The sequence below is a fragment of the Diabrotica virgifera genome, chromosome 1 (genome assembly GCF_917563875.1).
Source record: "Diabrotica virgifera virgifera chromosome 1, PGI_DIABVI_V3a".
NCBI lineage: Eukaryota > Metazoa > Arthropoda > Insecta > Coleoptera > Chrysomelidae > Diabrotica > Diabrotica virgifera.
The window spans coordinates 204,100,343-204,120,553 of NC_065443.1; the positions used below are offsets into that span (position 1 = coordinate 204,100,343).

Genomic DNA, 20,211 nt, shown 5'->3' on the forward strand with positions numbered 1-20,211 from the left:
ACAATTTGATTTTCAACAAAATTTCTAGCAATCTTCAGCTAATATATTGTTTTCTTACTCTATATTTTGTGGTATTTTAATATTTTAATTCCGCAAAAATCAAACTAATTTGATTAATTCACACAATAAGCAAACATTTATGATTATAAGTAGTATATAATATATTAATTTTTTTCTCAGAAATTACGTGTTTAGTTAAAATTTTTGCCAACAATTATTGTTTAGAAATCATTTCTTTGTGGCATTTTTCAATGTGTTTGTGTGTGTTTTATTCTTTTATTTTTTTAATTTTTGGTGTTGTTTGAATAAAAATTTTTGGAAAGTAGTAAGTATTAAAATTAGTTTAATTTTTAAATAAAAAATATATAAACTGGTTAAACTATATTGATTTCGTTGAAATTATACAGGGTGTAACAAAAATACAGGTCATAAATTAAATTATATATTCTGGGACCAAAAATAGTTCGAATGAACCTAACTTACCTTAGTACAAATATGCACATAAAAAAAGTTACAGCCCTGTGAACTTACAAAATAAAAAGCGATTTTTTCGAATATATCGAAAACTATTAGAGATGTTTTATTGAAACTGGACATGTGGCATTCTTATGGCAGGAAGATCTTAAAGAAAAATTATAGTGAAATTTGTGCACCGCATAAAAATTTTATGGGTGTTTTGTTCCCTTAAACCTTCCCAAACTTTTGTGTACTTTCCAATTAAATTATTTTTGTGGTACCATTAGTTGAACTAAATATTTTTAAAACTTTTTGCCTCCTAGTATTTTTTCGATAAGGCAGTTTTTATCGAGTTGCAGCTTCTTTTTTAATATGTTTATATAAAAATTTTATGGGGGTTTTGTTCCTTTAAACCCCCCAAATGTTTGTGTACGTTCCAATTAAACAATTACTGCGATACCATCAGTTCAACACAGTGTTTTTAAAACTTTTTTGCCTTTTTGTATTTTTTCGATAAGGCATATTTTATCGATATGTGGCTTCTTTTTTAATATGGTTCAAAATATACCTAAAAATGTAAATCTTAAATAAATGTTCATAATTACCAAGTCTCCATAACCGTACTTAACCATATGTGGTGGATTTGACAAATATTCAAAATATCTCGATATAAACTGATTTTTCGAAAAAGTACAGAGGCAAAAAAGTTTTTAAAACATTGTGTTTAACAAAAGGTACTACAATAATAATTAAATTGGAACGTACACAAAAGTTGGGGGGGGGGGGGGGTTTCAAGGAACAAAACCCCCATAAAATTTTTATGGGGTGTCCAAATTTCACTAAAATTTTTTCTTAAAATACTACTGCCATAAGAATACCACATGTCCATTTTCAATAAAAAATCTCTAATCGTTTTCGATATATTGGAAAAAATCGATTTTCATTTTGTAAGTTCAAAGGGCTGTAACTTTTTTTATGTGCACATTTGTACTAAGGTAAGTTAGATTCAATCGAACTATTTTTGTGATTAAATATGTGATTCCTGATCCCAGAATATGTGATTAAATTTATGACCTGTATTTTTGTTACACCCTGTATAATAGAAGTACTTATAAATTCCTACAAAGCACACACACATTCTTTTTATTTTGAAGAAACAAGAAACTCAGTTTTTGTACATTAACTCTAGCTCTTTTTACCAAACTTTGTAACAAACACCAATATCAAGAGAGGGTACATAGTAGCATTTCTTTACTTCAATCAGGGAGAAAGAATCATCACTACTGATTATTTCTCCTTCCTGTTTCGTTGGGAATTGTTAGACTGAGTTACGGCCAGGACACACATATCCGCACCGAGCCCTCACCGCGTCCTGCTATCTGTACTCGGTGCGGATATGTGTGTCCCGGCCTTTAGGCGTTGTCTCTTCTAATTTTTCATTCAATTTTAAGAAATGTATTGCAGATTTGTTGTTACCTGTTGTTGCTGGTGGTGTTGGGCCGAAACGCGTCCAAAATTTTTTAAATTTATATTGTTTTGTAATAAATTGATTTGAAGAGTATTATTATAAACTGCGAGGCATAAGTTAGCGATACAGAAAAGTATGCTCATTTTCATAGTTCATTTTTTCGTGAACAGATTAACGGATTCCGCTATTTTTTTATTATTTTAGATTTTTCTTTAGTATTTACATAGTTGTGCAAAGGTTTACTCAAACTTTTTTTTGTGCATATACCGGGTGGAAAAAAATGTTTTTCCTATGTTAAGTTTGACACACCCTGTAGGGAGGAAGAGGTACAAATGTGAGTATACATCGGATTCTTATTGTAGTCTTTTATGTTTTGTGAATATTTTGTTTTTTGAATGTCCCTGATATCTTTAGAAATAAAGAAAATAAGTGGTTTTACTCTTTAACATGTGTTTTAATTGAAACAAAACTAAATTAACAGTAAAAAAGTAACAGTTAACACAACTTTAAAAACAGAAAGGCACATAACGTAAACAGTTATTATCGACACCTATGAGATTTATTTGTCAACCAGGTAAGCGGTATGCACAACGCAACATAAGAGAGACGAGATTGTTTAATGGAAGCTTTGTGATGTTTAGGGGTTGTATTTCCTTGAGAGTAAGTACGGATTTGGTTTCTACGTGGAGAGGTACATTACACAGATTTTTTTTCCTTTCGTACTATATATAGAAAATAATTTCATCTTAGTGGTATGATAAGACATGGCCTCCTCACGTATCGCATGTCGTCAATTAAAACGCATATTAAAGAGTAAAACCGTCTAGTTTCTTTGTTATTAAAGATATCAAAGAAATTAAAAGAAAACAAAATGTTCACAAAATATGAAACTGCAACATAAGCAAGCAAGCAATTTGATTCAACCCGACCTGTGGGAGATGTCCACCCTATCGAAAAAGTACATTCAGGTGTAACAATTCATTGGGGCGCGGTGTTTTGACCCGAGTAAAAACAAGGATCACCCCACCTCGCTCCAATGCCCCAGGCCATCCCTTCCCCCCCCCCATAGCACGCTGATGCGCGATGGGGGCACAACTATCAGCCAAATGCTTTTCACAATGGAATCCTGGGTAATAAGATTCCATGTGGTGTCCTAATCGAGTTCAAAACTAGGCCAGCGTGAAGCGCTCTATGCCTTTATCTTCTAATTACTTATCCGCGGTACTAAAATTGCTTGCTTGGGCCCCAAGTCATTGTACCAAGCCCCACTGAGCTCGGCCCAATGGCTTGGAACTCAAGAATTTTTGTTTTTTGCGTTTTTTATGTTTTTTTTTGGTGGCTTACGCCTTTTTTTGTTTGACTACAACATAATATCGATGTGTACCAAATTTACACTTTCCTTCACTACAGGGTGTCTCAAACATTTGCTTCGGTTAAAACACCATGTTAAAGAGTAAAACCACCTCTTTTCTTTGTTTCTAAAGATATTAGGGACATTTAAAAAACAGAATGTTCACAAAACATAAGACTACAATACTATTCCGATGTATACACACATTTGTACCTCGTCCTCCCTACAGTGTGTCTCAAACTGAAACTGAACATAAGAAATACATCTTCCATTCTTCCACCCGGTATAAGCACAAAAAAGAAGTTTGAATAAACCTTTGTACAACTGTTTGAATACTAAAGAAAAATATAAAATATTAAAAAAAATAGCTGAATCCGTTAATCTGTTCACGATAAAATTAACTGAAAATAAGCATAATTTTCTATATCCCTAATTTATGCCTTGCAGTATATTTAGATTTGTATAAAATGTCTTGATTTTGTGCATGATGCTTATTTATGAAATGACATGATGCTTATTTACGTTTTTATCCAAAACTGTGTATCGGTACTCTAAGTCTATACTATTTTTCATAAGTGGATAACAAAGGCCCTTCCCTTTAAGTTAGCCTTTGGGTCTACTTCAAACTGATGGGAAACTATAGTCCATGGTTGTCCGGAGAACAAACTTTTGGACAAAAAATGGCGAAACAAAAATTATCCTGTTGTTCTTACACTTTGTTGTTATTTCTTTTTTAATTGTTGGTTTTAGGATTCAAATTTGACGAAATACAAAAAGATTTGGAGTTATATGGCACGCAACTCAGAGCTGATGATGACCGACAACGATGATGCGGTGAAAAAAGTTGAATCAGAAAATTATGCCTTTTTAATGGAGTCCACAACAATTGAGTACGTCATTGAACGACACTGTACATTGGCCAGAGTTGGACCTCCACTAGACGATAAAGGTTATGGAATAGCTATGAAAAGACGTAAGAATATTTTTTTATTGTGCTAGAAGTATTCTTCCTATTCTATTATTTTATGAACTTTAATATGTCTTCTCAAAAAAAATTATTTTCAGTATCTTTTTGTGATTTATTTCTTTTATATTCTTCCTTTTTTTACCTTTGTTAGTCTTTCTTCACTTTCTCACTATTTTGCTGTGTCCGTTTTTTCTCGATCGGCGCTTGGGAATAATAATTCTAAATCGTGGAGTAAAAAATGGTTGGTTTTATTGATAGCTACTGATAATTATTACAGTACAGTTGTTGGTAAGATAAAATTACAATATAGACTGCACTCAAAGAGTAAGCACCCCTAATTTATGAGCTCACCAATAATCTACTACTTATCAAAAAGGTTATTGTTTTTTGCATAGTTTTTCATTGTTTTGAATACTTGCATCTTGCATACTTGCACAAATATAATTTAAACAATCATATTGTGGCAACACTAGTTGGCAATTTATTCAATTTGCAGGAAGTTGAATAAACGCGTAATAGTAGGGGAGCAAAGTATGCTAAATGTGCAGTCACTTGAGCGCTTTTGGGACCTATTGGGTTGTCCTAAAAATAGGTCCTAAAATCAAAAAAAGTTAAGTAAAGTTTTCCATTTTAGTGGGGACTTTCCATTTTTAATTTAATTTTCCATTTCCAACAATCAGTTTTTCCGAGTATAGCGCCATCTATCCATAATTTAAAAAAATGTTTCGAATAAAAGTTGCTTATTTTTACGTAAAGAATCCAAATCTGGAATAAAAATTTGGGATTCCTATTTAACATTTCAAAGTAACCCTCCACCCCACCTCCGTGGGGGTCGTGTTTGGTACCATTCGATAGATTTTTCAAAAATATTGATTAAGTGTATTTTGCAATTTTTCGATCTAATGTTTATTTTGCGAAATATCGCGGGATTTGAATTTAAAATTTTAAATTTACCCCCCACCCCTCTCCGTGGGGGTCATGTTTGGTATCATTCGATAAATTTTTGAAAAATATTAAATACGTATTTTTTAGTTTTTCGATCTAACGTTCATTTCGCGAATTATTCGCTTTTTTTTTTGTGAAACTTTTTAACTCACCCATTTCCTATGCCCCGCTCAAATCGTCAGATTTTTGAAATATACACTGTTTTGCATGTCCTTAACTTACCTTATCTTAATCTGACAATTTCGAGTATTTTTAAGGATAGATTTTTTTGGGCCACCCTTAACGAACTCTCCTGTGTTAAGAGCTAATATATGGTGGAGGTACACCAACCTGCAGGACATCAGATTTCTCCCCATATGATAAATTTGAGGCGATCAAGTAACTGCAAAAATCGCCGCTTGGGTTCCCCTATCATAATTAAGCTCTTAATCGATGCCTCTCACAATTATACACAGTGAAACTATAAAAAATTAATAAGTTAAGATTAATGTGAGATTACACATTAAGTGACTAATTTGTGATTGAACAACAGCCTTAAGAATATTTGTTTTAGATTTTTTTACCTAAATCATAATGTTCCGTCAAAATAAGAGAACTATGAAATCCGATAAGTTCAGATAGGTCTCAATATTTGTTTGTAAAGTAGTATCTTATTATGATTTTGACAGGGTGGAGTTTATTCCAACTAGCCAATTAATTTTTTCTATATCTTATATATTAGTTCTTTTCTTTTTTCTTGGTGATATCCTTCCCTCAAAATTTAATAACTCTCAAATTAATAATCTAGTGTCAATTAAACACATCCCACACATATTTCTAAGATTTGTATCCCACAGAACTTATACTGGTCTTCTAACAAACTATCATGGCATACATAAAATATACTCTAGATATTTGAAAAGATTTCTGCGGGTGAGCGGTCAAACCATCTCCTCAGGTCCTGAACCCATGACTTTTATCAAATTAATGTTGTATGGAAGCTACGACACTACATAGTAGTCGGAGAGATAGAAGCGGATTTTGTGCGTGATAAGTAATATGGAAAAACTATACGGGAATACGTTGAATTAGTTGTGTACATGACTTTCACCAACGGCCGGAAACCAGAGTTGGGGCCGACGGTAGTTATAAGGAGTCAAAGTCGCGGATTTTATTATTTTTTTTTATGACGTTCATGATCGACATAGTGCACCAAAATTTGGGAATAAGTAGGTCATGACGTAACTAAGTAAAATCTCTAGGGGCGGAACGCTGCGTGGCCGACAAAGGGGTGGGGGTAGGGGTGAATATAAAAAATATAAAGGGTTTTTTGCGCCGTTCGTGATAGAGATAGTGGACCAAAATTTGGGAATAAGTAGATCATGACATTACTAAGTAAAATCCCCAGAGCCGGAAACCAGAGTTGGGGATGAGGGTAGTTAAAAGGGGTCAAAGTCGCCGTTTTTATTATTTTTTGTGACGCTCATGATATGATCGAGAGAGTGCACCAAAATTTGGGAATAAGTAGGTCATGAGGTAACTAAGTACAATCTCGAGGGTTGGAATGCTGCGTATCCGATAAAGGGGTGGGGGTAGGTGTGAATATAAAAAATATAAGATGTTTTTTGCGACGTGCTAGATTGAGATAGTGCACCAAAATTGGGGAATAAGTAGACCATGACTCAGCTAAGTAAAATCCCCAGAGCCGGAAACCAGAGTTGGGGATGAGGGTAGTTTTAAGGGGTCAAAGTCGCAGTGTGTATTATTTTTTTTGTGACCCGGATCAACATTTGTCCCCCCTGCAGCGTTCCGCCCCTGGAGATTTTACTTAGTAATGTCATGATCTACTTATTCCCAAATTTTGGTGCACTCTCTCAATCACGAACGGCAAAAAAACCCCATATATTTTTATACTCTCTCCTACCTACCACCCCTTTGTACACCAAGCAGCGTTCCGCCCCTGAAGATTTTACTTAGTTACGTCATAACCTACTTACTCCCAAATTTTGGTGCACTATCTCCACCATGAGAGCCACAAAAAAAAATAATAAAAACCGCGACTTTTACCCCTTATAACTACCCTCGTCCGCCACTCTGGTTTCCGTATCTGGGGATATTACTCAGTTAGGTCATGGTCTACTTATTCCCAAATTTTGGTGCACTATCTCAATCACGAACGTCGCAAAAAACACCTTACATTTTTTTATATTCACCCCTGCCCCACCCCTTTGTCGGCCACGCAGCTTTCCACTGCTGGAGATTTTACTTAGTTACGTTATGACCTACTTATTCCCAAATTTTGGCGCGCTATCTCGATCATGAGCGTCACAAAAAAAAATAATAAAAAACGGAACTTTGACCCCTTATAACTTACCTTCCTTCTCCACTCTGGTTTCCGGCTCTGGGGATTTTAATTACTTATGTCATGGTCTACTTATACCCAAATTTTGGTGCACTATCTCAATCACAAACGTCCCAAAAAACCCATTTTTTATATTCACCCCTACCCCCATCCCTTTGTCAGCCACGCAGCGTTGAGCCCCTAGAGATTTTACTTAGGTACGTCATGGCCTACTTATTCTCAAATTTTGGTGCACTATCTCGATCATGAGCTTCATAAAAAAAATAATAAAATCCGTGACTTTGACCCCTTATAACTACCCTCGGCCCCAACTCTGGTTTCCGGCCGTTGGTGAAAGTCATGTACACAACTAATTCAACATATCCCCGTATAGTTTTTCCATATTACTTATCACGCACAAAATCCGCTCCTAGCTCTTAGACTATAGGTAATGTTTTATCAACCAAAATCCACGAGGAAAATAAAATACCTGTAGCTGGCTCTATACCATATCACAAAAAATACTGGATCCTTTGTAAAAGGTATATTTAAAAGACTCTAATAAGGAATACATCACATTAACAAAAGGTTTTTGGATTAACAAATAATCCATTATTAGTGTTAAAACTGAAAAAAGTTTTAGAAACTAAAAGAAAGTTAGCATGGGCAGCTTTCGGCAAACTAAACTATATACTCAGAAATCAGCAAATTCAACTACATCTTAGATCTAAAGTTTTTGATGCATGCATTATTCCGATATTAACATATGGGGCACAAACATGGACAATCACAAAAAAGAATATGAACATACTCAGAGTCACTCAACACGCGATGGAAAGAGCAATGCTTGGCATATCACTTAAGGACAGGAAAACAAACACATGGATAAGACAGAAAACCAAAGTCACCGATGTGGTACAAAAATCACTAAAATTGAAATGGGAATACGCTGGATATGTAGCTAGGAGCGATCTTAACAAATGGCATAGAACAATTCTAACCTGGAGACCATACGAACACAAAATACCCAGAGGCAGACCTCCTATGAGATGGACAGATGATCTGAAACGAACTGCCGGGAAAAATTGGCTACAAGTAGCGTGCAACAAAAAACAATGGAAAGGAAGACTTGAAGAGGCTTATGTTCAGATTTGGACGTGAATGGCTAGACGAAGAAGAAGAAGAAGAAGTGTTAAAAGCCAATAGTTAACATTTTGTAACACTTAAAGGGTTTTTGCCCATAACATTTTGGTGGCTCACGCATGCATGCTATTGGCTTTTAACACTGATGATGGATTATTTTTTGTTAATCCGAAAACGTTTTGTTAATGTGATGTAACCCTTAATAGGGTCTATTAAATATACCTTTTACAAAGGATCCAGTATTTTTTATCAAAAAATTATAAAATTCACGTTACACACCAACACTTTTTTTTATAAATTTAAAAATTTAATATTATGAATAGAGTCCGGATTTATAAGCATAATGCTTATGGTAAATAATACTAGCAGGACTATTTTCTTTTTAAATATGAACGAAATATGCGAAAATAAGTCATTTTGACACCACTTTTTTATGCTCTTTTTGCTTTTTTTTTTAATTTTCATGCCTTTTTTGTTGTGCTTATTTGGTGCTTTTTTATAATTATACTACATATTATCATTTTTGCATTTGCGAACAGCAGAAATTTAATTTTGATCTATGCTGTGCAATAATTGTGGACTCTGATCTCACATTAAATAAATTGCAAAATGAAAGTTTTCAATCATTTTTGGAAAAGTACTGTCAAAGACATGTGCCGGATGAAAGTACTCTGCGAAAAAATATGTTTACATTTAAAAGGCACTTCGCTAATTTAATCATAGGCTTACTTCACGAAGAAATCTTGACGAAGGGTTATTTAGTATACTCAAAAGAACTAGAAGCAACAAATAACAATACAGTTCCAAGATTCGTAAATGAAGCTTTAACAATTTTTTATCTTCACGAGGTTGTGCCCACCAACAAAATAGTATTAATGCTTTGTTTTATCCAAATCTAATTTACTGTACGTGCCTAGCACACGGCCTGAATCACGTTGCTGAAACTATGCGGCTTCAATGTTCTCCACTTGTTAATGAGTTGATAAAAAATGGGAAAACATTTTCATTAAAGCTCCTTTAAGGGTGCAACTTTTTAGAACAGATTCCCTAACACTCTATTACCACCGAAACCAGTGTTAACTCGGTGGTTTATATGGTTAGCTGCAGCTTTATACTACACCAAATATTTCGAAAATTTTAAAAGCTTCGTATTAAAACTTTAAGATACTGCTAGCAGTGCTAGCAAATCGATAAAAGATTGTCAGGAAACAGTTGTTTTAGGTGAAACAGAATTGCAAAACAATCTTGCTTTTATCAAAAGCAACTTTTATTTTGTGAGTGAAATAATAAAATATTTGGAGAAACAGCAAATGTCATAAGTCGATCCAAAAAATAAACAGGTTTGGAAAAAAGATGGAAAGTATCCCTGGAAAAATTGGTCAGATAGTATTAACAAGAGTCAAAAATGTATTAACAAAAAACGAAAGATTTCAAAAGATGAAGAAAATATTTTCAGTTTTAAATGGAGAACATTTTGAAGATATAAATCTGGATCCGGCAGTAGTGGCAAAGTATAAGTATGCACCGATAACCAGAAGCCTTTGAAAGAAGCGTTTCAATATACAAAAATGTTTTGAGTGACAGGCGCCGAAACTTTACAATGGAACATATAAATGAGTATTTAGTTATTTCATGCTTTAAACAAAAATGATATATTTTTCTTCATCTAAAACGTGTCGATAGAAATTAGGTTAAAGTTAAGCTAAGCCTAGAGATAATTATATATTATATTTTCTTTAAAAAAATGGTTTGTCAAAATTTATATGCCTATTTTCATGCTTTTTTTTGTATAATACAATGCTTTTTTTCATAAAATCGTTATCCTTTTTAAGCGCTTTTTATGCGGTTCTTTATGCTATTAAATCCGAACTCTAATTATTATGAACGTATGCTAAATGCTAAATGGGCTGGAATACTTGTAAATAAAAAATAACAAGTAATTGGACTTCGTAAGTCTTAGGTTTTCACCAAACGTGACCAGAAGTAGAACCGGAAGTCGATATTTGAACTCCTCGTCTAACTTTTTGTCGATTCATATACGATTTCACTAATATTAAGTCAGTCATAGTTGAAAAATTTTCGGTGATAACTTTTTAATCAAAAATGACATCAAAATCGGAACTAAAGATGCAAGCTAGACTTTTCAATGCGCGTCTATTGATATATCATATTGTACTATTTTTTCTTCGAATATAATATTGCACTTCCAGATAGAACTTTTTAACCGGAACTGATATAAAAATCCAAAGTGTACATTTTTTCCCATCTTCCTAAGACGCTTCGAATAATATATCGCTTGTACTATTTCGGCGACTTTAAAATAGTATTTCCGATTGCAACTCTAGAACCGAAAATCCGAGGTTTCATTCGACACCTCATTTGACATTCTATCTGTTTCAATAACGGATGAGTTGTATTCGCAGACAGACGGACAGACTGGAATGAATCGGGAAGTATATATTTGTTCTCGTCTTGTTACGGTGCGTCAAATAATATATGGCTTATACTATTTCGGCGATTTTAAAACATTACTTTCGGTTGCAACTCTAAAACCGGAACTACGAGGTCAAATTTCTCACCTTTAATACCAACCTTGGGTTATAAGCTTTCATTCGACAAATCATTTGTAGTTCTTTCTGGTCTAATGACGGAGGAGTTGTATTTACAAAGTCTTTGGGACAGACTTAAGTAATTCAAGGTTTTCACATTGTTTCAAAATGGGTGAAAACAATTCGGCTGTCCCAAGTAGAAACACTGTAAGCGCCAATTCTAAAAATGTTCACCAGAGTAGAAAACGTAAAGGACTCAACTTTTCAAATTTCTATTTTGTTTGAAATAAAAGTGAACACACATTAATTTAGTAAAAAATACTCCTGTTTTTCGGTAAATATTTTTATGTCTGAATTTTATTTCCTGGCTAGGTTTTGAACACATACAGTGTTTTTATTTGGGAAACCTGAAAATATAGTATAAAATTTCCCACTTTTTAAAGACATTAAGTACCACAAATGATAAATGATACTTTATAAGTTCCTTTAACAAATATATAACAAATTGCAACAATTTAATGGTCAGTGTATGGGTCATGTAATTGCTGTCATCCAGGGTTATGGAAAAGCTTGTCCATTAGTGTCTCTGAGACTGACCAATTACGCAAAACGATCATCCGTTTTCAGGCATCAAAGAAATAAGTTTCTCTATTATTTCTGTATAGGTATATATTTATACAAATTATATTAAATTCTCTATATAAACAAATTATACCTATTATGCAGTTTTTAATAAAAAATTTTCGTTTATTGTTATAACTTTGTATATTATACAGGGTGTCCCGAAAAGAATGGTCATAAATTATACCACAGATTCTGGGGTCAAAAATATGTTGATTGAACCTCACTTACCTATATACAATAGTGCACACAAAAAAAGTTACAGCCCTTTGAAGTTACAAAATGAAAATCGATTTTTTTTTCATATATCGAAAACCCTTCGAGATTTTTCATTGAAAATGGACATGTGGCATTCTTATGGCAGCAACATCTTAAAAAAAAATTAAAGTGAAATTTGTGCACCTCTTAAAATTTTTAAGGGGGTTTTGTTCCTTTAAACCCCCCCAAACTTTTGTGTACGTTCCAATTAAATTATTATTGTGACACCATTAGTTAAACAAAATATTTTTAAAACCTCTTTGCCTCTTAATACTTTTTTGATAATCCACTGTTTATCGAGCTATTTTGAATATTTGTCGAATCCACCATATATTTGTACATGGTTAAGTACGATTATAGAGACCTGTTAATAATCTGAAAATGTATTTATAATTTACATTTTTAGGTATATTTTCTTATCTAATGCCATCCCCTCTTTGTGAACACACACACACAGGTATATTTTGAAAAAGAAGCCATATCTCGATAAAAGGTGATTTGTCAAAAAAAGACTAAGAGGCAAAAAAGTTTTAAAAACACTGTGTTTAACTAATGGTATCACAATAATAGTGTAATTGGAACGTACACAAACATTTGGGGGGTTTAAAGGAACAAAACCCCCATAAAATTTTTATGTAAATATATTAAAAAAGAAGCCGCATCTCGATAAAAACTTGCTTATTGAAAAAATACTAAGTGGCAAAAAAGTTTTAAAAACGTTGTGTTTAACTAATGATACCACAAAAATGAATTAACTGGAACGTATACAAAAGTACGGGGGGGTTTAAGGGAGCAAAACCCCCATAAAATTTTCATGGGGTGGACAAACTTCACTATAATTTTGTTTTAAGATGTTACTGCCATAATAATGATATATGTCCATTTTCAATAAAAAATCTCTAATAGTTTTCGATATATTGAAAAAAATCGATTTTCATTTTGTAACTTCAAAGGGCTGTAACTTTTTTTATGAGCACATTTGTACTAAGGTAAGTTAGGTTCAATCGAACTATTTTTGACCGTAGAATGTGTGGTATAATTTATGACCAATCTTTTCGGGACACCCTGTATAATATTTATATTAAGGTTTAGTTTTACAGCTTGTAGTTTTTTTTATTAATTTGGGCTATTATAAAGTTATCTTACTCAAAATTCAGCCGACTTACAAGTGAAAAATCGACTAAATTCTGTAATTTTGCAATGTTTTTGCAGCATCTGTGTTTCTAATTATGTTGGTCAAGGTTTACCAAACATTATTTTGTAATTTTTTTAAGAACAAAATTCATTTTGTAAAGATTATTTATATTTGTTAGTTTACGAATTATAATAACTTAAACAATTATTAAATTGAAAGACTAAATTTTCACTCTAATGGCATATAACATATCCCACCAGAATGAAAACAATGGGAACCTTCTCTAGTTACACCTCCGAGGCTTCTACAATTTGCAAGCCATACGGATGCTGAGACTAAGGAAGATGAGGGAATTCTACAATTTACAATTCACGTCACATCTGCTCAGCGCGGTAAAGTTCCAACTAGACTGGTTCCCTTCATACTCCACACAGAGTAAATGTAAATCAAAAATGAATAACCATTTTCAATTTCGTTGCAAAACGAAAATACAGCCGAACCATATTCCAGTCCAATCAGAGAGTGCTGCAAGCACCTCTACCGGTTTCGAAACTTATTAGTCTCTCATCAGGAGGCACATATGCTGCTCTCCCTGATCCAACCAAAACAAACCCCAGCGTGCAGTCCCGAATTGCAACGAACGAAATGGCATAGATGCCCTAGCGGCAACTGCTAGCAAAAGACTAAATTTTCACTCTAATGGCATATAACATATCCCACCAGAATGAAAACAATGGGAACCTTCTCTGGTTACACCTCCGAGGCTTCTACAATTTGCAAGCCATGCGGATGCTGAGACTAACGAAGATGAGGGAATTCTACAATTTACAATTCACGTCACATCTGCTCAGCGCGGTAAAGTTCCAACTAGACTGGTTCCCTTCATACTCCACACAGAGTAAATGTAAATCAAAAATGAATAACCATTTTCAATTTCGTTGCAAAACGAAAATGCAGCCGAACCATATTCCAGTCCAATCAGAGAGTGCTGCAAGCACCTCTACCGGTTTCGAAACTTATTAGTCTCTCATCAGGAGGCACATATGCTGCTCTCCCTGATCCAACCAAAACAAACCCCAGCGTGCAGTCCCGAATTGCAACGAACGAAATGGCATAGATGCCCTAGCGGCAACTGCTAGCAAAAGACTAAATTTTCACTCTAATGGCATATAACATATCCCACCAGAATGAAAACAATGGGAACCTTCTCTGGTTACACCTCCGAGGCTTCTACAATTTGCAAGCCATACGGATGCTGAGACTAAGGAAGATGAGGGAATTCTACAATTTACAATTCACGTCACATCTGCTCAGCGCGGTAAAGTTCCAACTAGACTGGTTCCCTTCATACTCCACACAGAGTAAATGTAAATCAAAAATGAATAACCATTTTCAATTTCGTTGCAAAACGAAAATACAGCCGAACCATATTCCAGTCCAATCAGAGAGTGCTGCAAGCACCTCTACCGGTTTCGAAACTTATTAGTCTCTCATCAGGAGGCACATATGCTGCTCTCCCTGATCCAACCAAAACAAACCCCAGCGTGCAGTCCCGAATTGCAACGAACGAAATGGCATAGATGCCCTAGCGGCAACTGCTAGCAAAAGACTAAATTTTCACTCTAATGGCATATAACATATCCCACCAGAATGAAAACAATGGGAACCTTCTCTGGTTACACCTCCGAGGCTTCTACAATTTGCAAGCCATACGGATGCTGAGACTAAGGAAGATGAGGGAATTCTACAATTTACAATTCACGTCACATCTGCTCAGCGCGGTAAAGTTCCAACTAGACTGGTTCCCTTCATACTCCACACAGAGTAAATGTAAATCAAAAATGAATAACCATTTTCAATTTCGTTGCAAAACGAAAATACAGCCGAACCATATTCCAGTCCAATCAGAGAGTGCTGCAAGCACCTCTACCGGTTTCGAAACTTATTAGTCTCTCATCAGGAGGCACATATGCTGCTCTCCCTGATCCAACCAAAACAAACCCCAGCGTGCAGTCCCGAATTGCAACGAACGAAATGGCATAGATGCCCTAGCGGCAACTGCTAGCAAAAGACTAAATTTTCACTCTAATGGCATATAACATATCCCACCAGAATGAAAACAATGGGAACCTTCTCTGGTTACACCTCCGAGGCTTCTACAATTTGCAAGCCATACGGATGCTGAGACTAAGGAAGATGAGGGAATTCTACAATTTACAATTCACGTCACATCTGCTCAGCGCGGTAAAGTTCCAACTAGACTGGTTCCCTTCATACTCCACACAGAGTAAATGTAAATCAAAAATGAATAACCATTTTCAATTTCGTTGCAAAACGAAAATACAGCCGAACCATATTCCAGTCCAATCAGAGAGTGCTGCAAGCACCTCTACCGGTTTCGAAACTTATTAGTCTCTCATCAGGAGGCACATATGCTGCTCTCCCTGATCCAACCAAAACAAACCCCAGCGTGCAGTCCCGAATTGCAACGAACGAAATGGCATAGATGCCCTAGCGGCAACTGCTAGCAAAAGACTAAATTTTCACTCTAATGGCATATAACATATCCCACCAGAATGAAAACAATGGGAACCTTCTCTGGTTACACCTCCGAGGCTTCTACAATTTGCAAGCCATACGGATGCTGAGACTAAGGAAGAGGAGGGAATTCTACAATTTACAATTCACGTCACATCTGCTCAGCGCGGTAAAGTTCCAACTAGACTGGTTCCCTTCATACTCCACACAGAGTAAATGTAAATCAAAAATGAATAACCATTTTCAATTTCGTTGCAAAACGAAAATACAGCCGAACCATATTCCAGTCCAATCAGAGAGTGCTGCAAGCACCTCTACCGGTTTCGAAACTTATTAGTCTCTCATCAGGAGGCACATATGCTGCTCTCCCTGATCCAACCAAAACAAACCCCAGCGTGCAGTCCCGAATTGCAACGAACGAAATGGCATAGATGCCCTAGCGGCAACTGCTAGCAAAAGACTAAATTTTCACTCTAATGGCATATAACATATCCCACCAGAATGAAAACAATGGGAACCTTCTCTGGTTACACCTCCGAGGCTTCTACAATTTGCAAGCCATACGGATGCTGAGACTAAGGAAGATGAGGGAATTCTACAATTTACAATTCACGTCACATCTGCTCAGCGCGGTAAAGTTCCAACTAGACTGGTTCCCTTCATACTCCACACAGAGTAAATGTAAATCAAAAATGAATAACCATTTTCAATTTCGTTGCAAAACGAAAATACAGCCGAACCATATTCCAGTCCAATCAGAGAGTGCTGCAAGCACCTCTACCGGTTTCGAAACTTATTAGTCTCTCATCAGGAGGCACATATGCTGCTCTCCCTGATCCAACCAAAACAAACCCCAGCGTGCAGTCCCGAATTGCAACGAACGAAATGGCATAGATGCCCTAGCGGCAACTGCTAGCAAAAGACTAAATTTTCACTCTAATGGCATATAACATATCCCACCAGAATGAAAACAATGGGAACCTTCTCTGGTTACACCTCCGAGGCTTCTACAATTTGCAAGCCATACGGATGCTGAGACTAAGGAAGATGAGGGAATTCTACAATTTACAATTCACGTCACATCTGCTCAGCGCGGTAAAGTTCCAATTGTAAATTGTAGAATTCCCTCATCTTCCTTAGTCTCAGCATCCGTATGGCTTGCAAATTGTAGAAGCCTCGGAGGTGTAACCAGAGAAGGTTCCCATTGTTTTCATTCTGGTGGGATATGTTATATGCCATTAGAGTGAAAATTTAGTCTTTTGCTAGCAGTTGCCGCTAGGGCATCTATGCCATTTCGTTCGTTGCAATTCGGGACTGCACGCTGGGGTTTGTTTTGGTTGTATCAGGGAGAGCAGCATATGTGCCTCCTGATGAGAGACTAATAAGTTTCGAAACCGGTAGAGGTGCTTGCAGCACTCTCTGATTGGACTGGAATATGGTTCGGCTGTATTTTCGTTTTGCAACGAAATTGAAAATGGTTATTCATTTTTGATTTACATTTACTCTGTGTGGAGTATGAAGGGAACCAGTCTAGTTGGAACTTTACCGCGCTGAGCAGATGTGACGTGAATTGTAAATTGTAGAATTCCCTCATCTTCCTTAGTCTCAGCATCCGTATGGCTTGCAAATTGTAGAAGCCTCGGAGGTGTAACCAGAGAAGGTTCCCATTGTTTTCATTCTGGTGGGATATGTTATATGCCATTAGAGTGAAAATTTAGTCTTTTGCTAGCAGTTGCCGCTAGGGCATCTATGCCATTTCGTTCGTTGCAATTCGGGACTGCACGCTGGGGTTTGTTTTGGTTGGATCAGGGAGAGCAGCATATGTGCCTCCTGATGAGAGACTAATAAGTTTCGAAACCGGTAGAGGTGCTTGCAGCACTCTCTGATTGGACTGGAATATGGTTCGGCTGTATTTTCGTTTTGCAACGAAATTGAAAATGGTTATTCATTTTTGATTTACATTTACTCTGTGTGGAGTATGAAGGGAACCAGTCTAATTGGAACTTTACCGCGCTGAGCAGATGTGACGTGAATTGTAAATTGTAGAATTCCCTCATCTTCCTTAGTCTCAGCATCCGTATGGCTTGCAAATTGTAGAAGCCTCGGAGGTGTAACCAGAGAAGGTTCCCATTGTTTTCATTCTGGTGGGATATGTTATATGCCATTAGAGTGAAAATTTAGTCTTTTGCTAGCAGTTGCCGCTAGGGCATCTATGCCATTTCGTTCGTTGCAATTCGGGACTGCACGCTGGGGTTTGTTTTGGTTGGATCAGGGAGAGCAGCATATGTGCCTCCTGATGAGAGACTAATAAGTTTCGAAACCGGTAGAGGTGCTTGCAGCACTCTCTGATTGGACTGGAATATGGTTCGGCTGTATTTTCGTTTTGCAACGAAATTGAAAATGGTTATTCATTTTTGATTTACATTTACTCTGTGTGGAGTATGAAGGGAACCAGTCTAGTTGGAACTTTACCGCGCTGAGCAGATGTGACGTGAATTGTAAATTGTAGAATTCCCTCATCTTCCTTAGTCTCAGCATCCGTATGGCTTGCAAATTGTAGAAGCCTCGGAGGTGTAACCAGAGAAGGTTCCCATTGTTTTCATTCTGGTGGGATATGTTATATGCCATTAGAGTGAAAATTTAGTCTTTTGCTAGCAGTTGCCGCTAGGGCATCTATGCCATTTCGTTCGTTGCAATTCGGGACTGCACGCTGGGGTTTGTTTTGGTTGGATCAGGGAGAGCAGCATATGTGCCTCCTGATGAGAGACTAATAAGTTTCGAAACCGGTAGAGGTGCTTGCAGCACTCTCTGATTGGACTGGAATATGGTTCGGCTGTATTTTCGTTTTGCAACGAAATTGAAAATGGTTATTCATTTTTGATTTACATTTACTCTGTGTGGAGTATGAAGGGAACCAGTCTAGTTGGAACTTTACCGCGCTGAGCAGATGTGACGTGAATTGTAAATTGTAGAATTCCCTCATCTTCCTTAGTCTCAGCATCCGTATGGCTTGCAAATTGTAGAAGCCTCGGAGGTGTAACCAGAGAAGGTTCCCATTGTTTTCATTCTGGTGGGATATGTTATATGCCATTAGAGTGAAAATTTAGTCTTTTGCTAGCAGTTGCCGCTAGGGCATCTATGCCATTTCGTTCGTTGCAATTCGGGACTGCACGCTGGGGTTTGTTTTGGTTGGATCAGGGAGAGCAGCATATGTGCCTCCTGATTAGAGACTAATAAGTTTCGAAACCGGTAGAGGTGCTTGCAGCACTCTCTGATTGGACTAGAATATGGTTCGGCTGTATTTTCGTTTTGCAACGAAATTGAAAATGGTTATTCATTTTTGATTTACATTTACTCTGTGTGGAGTATGAAGGGAACCAGTCTAGTTGGAACTTTACCGCGCTGAGCAGATGTGACGTGAATTGTAAATTGTAGAATTCCCTCATCTTCCTTAGTCTCAGCATCCGTATGGCTTGCAAATTGTAGAAGCCTCGGAGGTGTAACCAGAGAAGGTTCCCATTGTTTTCATTCTGGTGGGATATGTTATATGCCATTAGAGTGAAAATTTAGTCTTTTGCTAGCAGTTGCCGCTAGGGCATCTATGCCATTTCGTTCGTTGCAATTCGGGACTGCACGCTGGGGTTTGTTTTGGTTGGATCAGGGAGAGCAGCATATGTGCCTCCTGATGAGAGACTAATAAGTTTCGAAACCGGTAGAGGTGCTTGCAGCACTCTCTGATTGGACTGGAATATGGTTCGGCTGTATTTTCGTTTTGCAACGAAATTGAAAATGGTTATTCATTTTTGATTTACATTTACTCTGTGTGGAGTATGAAGGGAACCAGTCTAGTTGGAACTTTACCGCGCTGAGCAGATGTGACGTGAATTGTAAATTGTAGAATTCCCTCATCTTCCTTAGTCTCAGCATCCGTATGGCTTGCAAATTGTAGAAGCCTCGGAGGTGTAACCAGAGAAGGTTCCCATTGTTTTCATTCTGGTGGGATATGTTATATGCCATTAGAGTGAAAATTTAGTCTTTTGCTAGCAGTTGCCGCTAGGGCATCTATGCCATTTCGTTCGTTGCAATTCGGGACTGCACGCTGGGGTTTGTTTTGGTTGGATCAGGGAGAGCAGCATATGTGCCTCCTGATGAGAGACTAATAAGTTTCGAAACCGGTAGAGGTGCTTGCAGCACTCTCTGTTTGGACTGGAATATGGTTCGGCTGTATTTTAGTTTTGCAACGAAATTGAAAATGGTTATTCATTTTTGATTTACATTTACTCTGTGTGGAGTATGAAGGGAACCAGTCTAGTTGGAACTTTACCGCGCTGAGCAGATGTGACGTGAATTGTAAATTGTAGAATTCCCTCATCTTCCTTAGTCTCAGCATCCGTATGGCTTGCAAATTGTAGAAGCCTCGGAGGTGTAACCAGAGAAGGTTCCCATTGTTTTCATTCTGG

At 36.5% G+C, this 20,211-nt stretch overlaps 1 protein-coding gene across 4 annotated transcripts in view; it reads left to right on the forward strand.

Annotated features, from left to right (window-relative positions):
• LOC126881800 (zinc finger protein 845-like) overlaps positions 1-20,211 on the forward strand; it is a 274,174-nt gene that overhangs the window by 242,677 nt on the left and 11,286 nt on the right. For all 4 annotated transcript variants that reach the window (XM_050646362.1, XM_050646371.1, XM_050646367.1 and 1 more), the window contains one exon: positions 4,026-4,248. In XM_050646362.1, the coding sequence (XP_050502319.1) occupies positions 4,026-4,248 (223 nt within the window). The remainder of the gene's footprint in view (positions 1-4,025; positions 4,249-20,211) is intronic.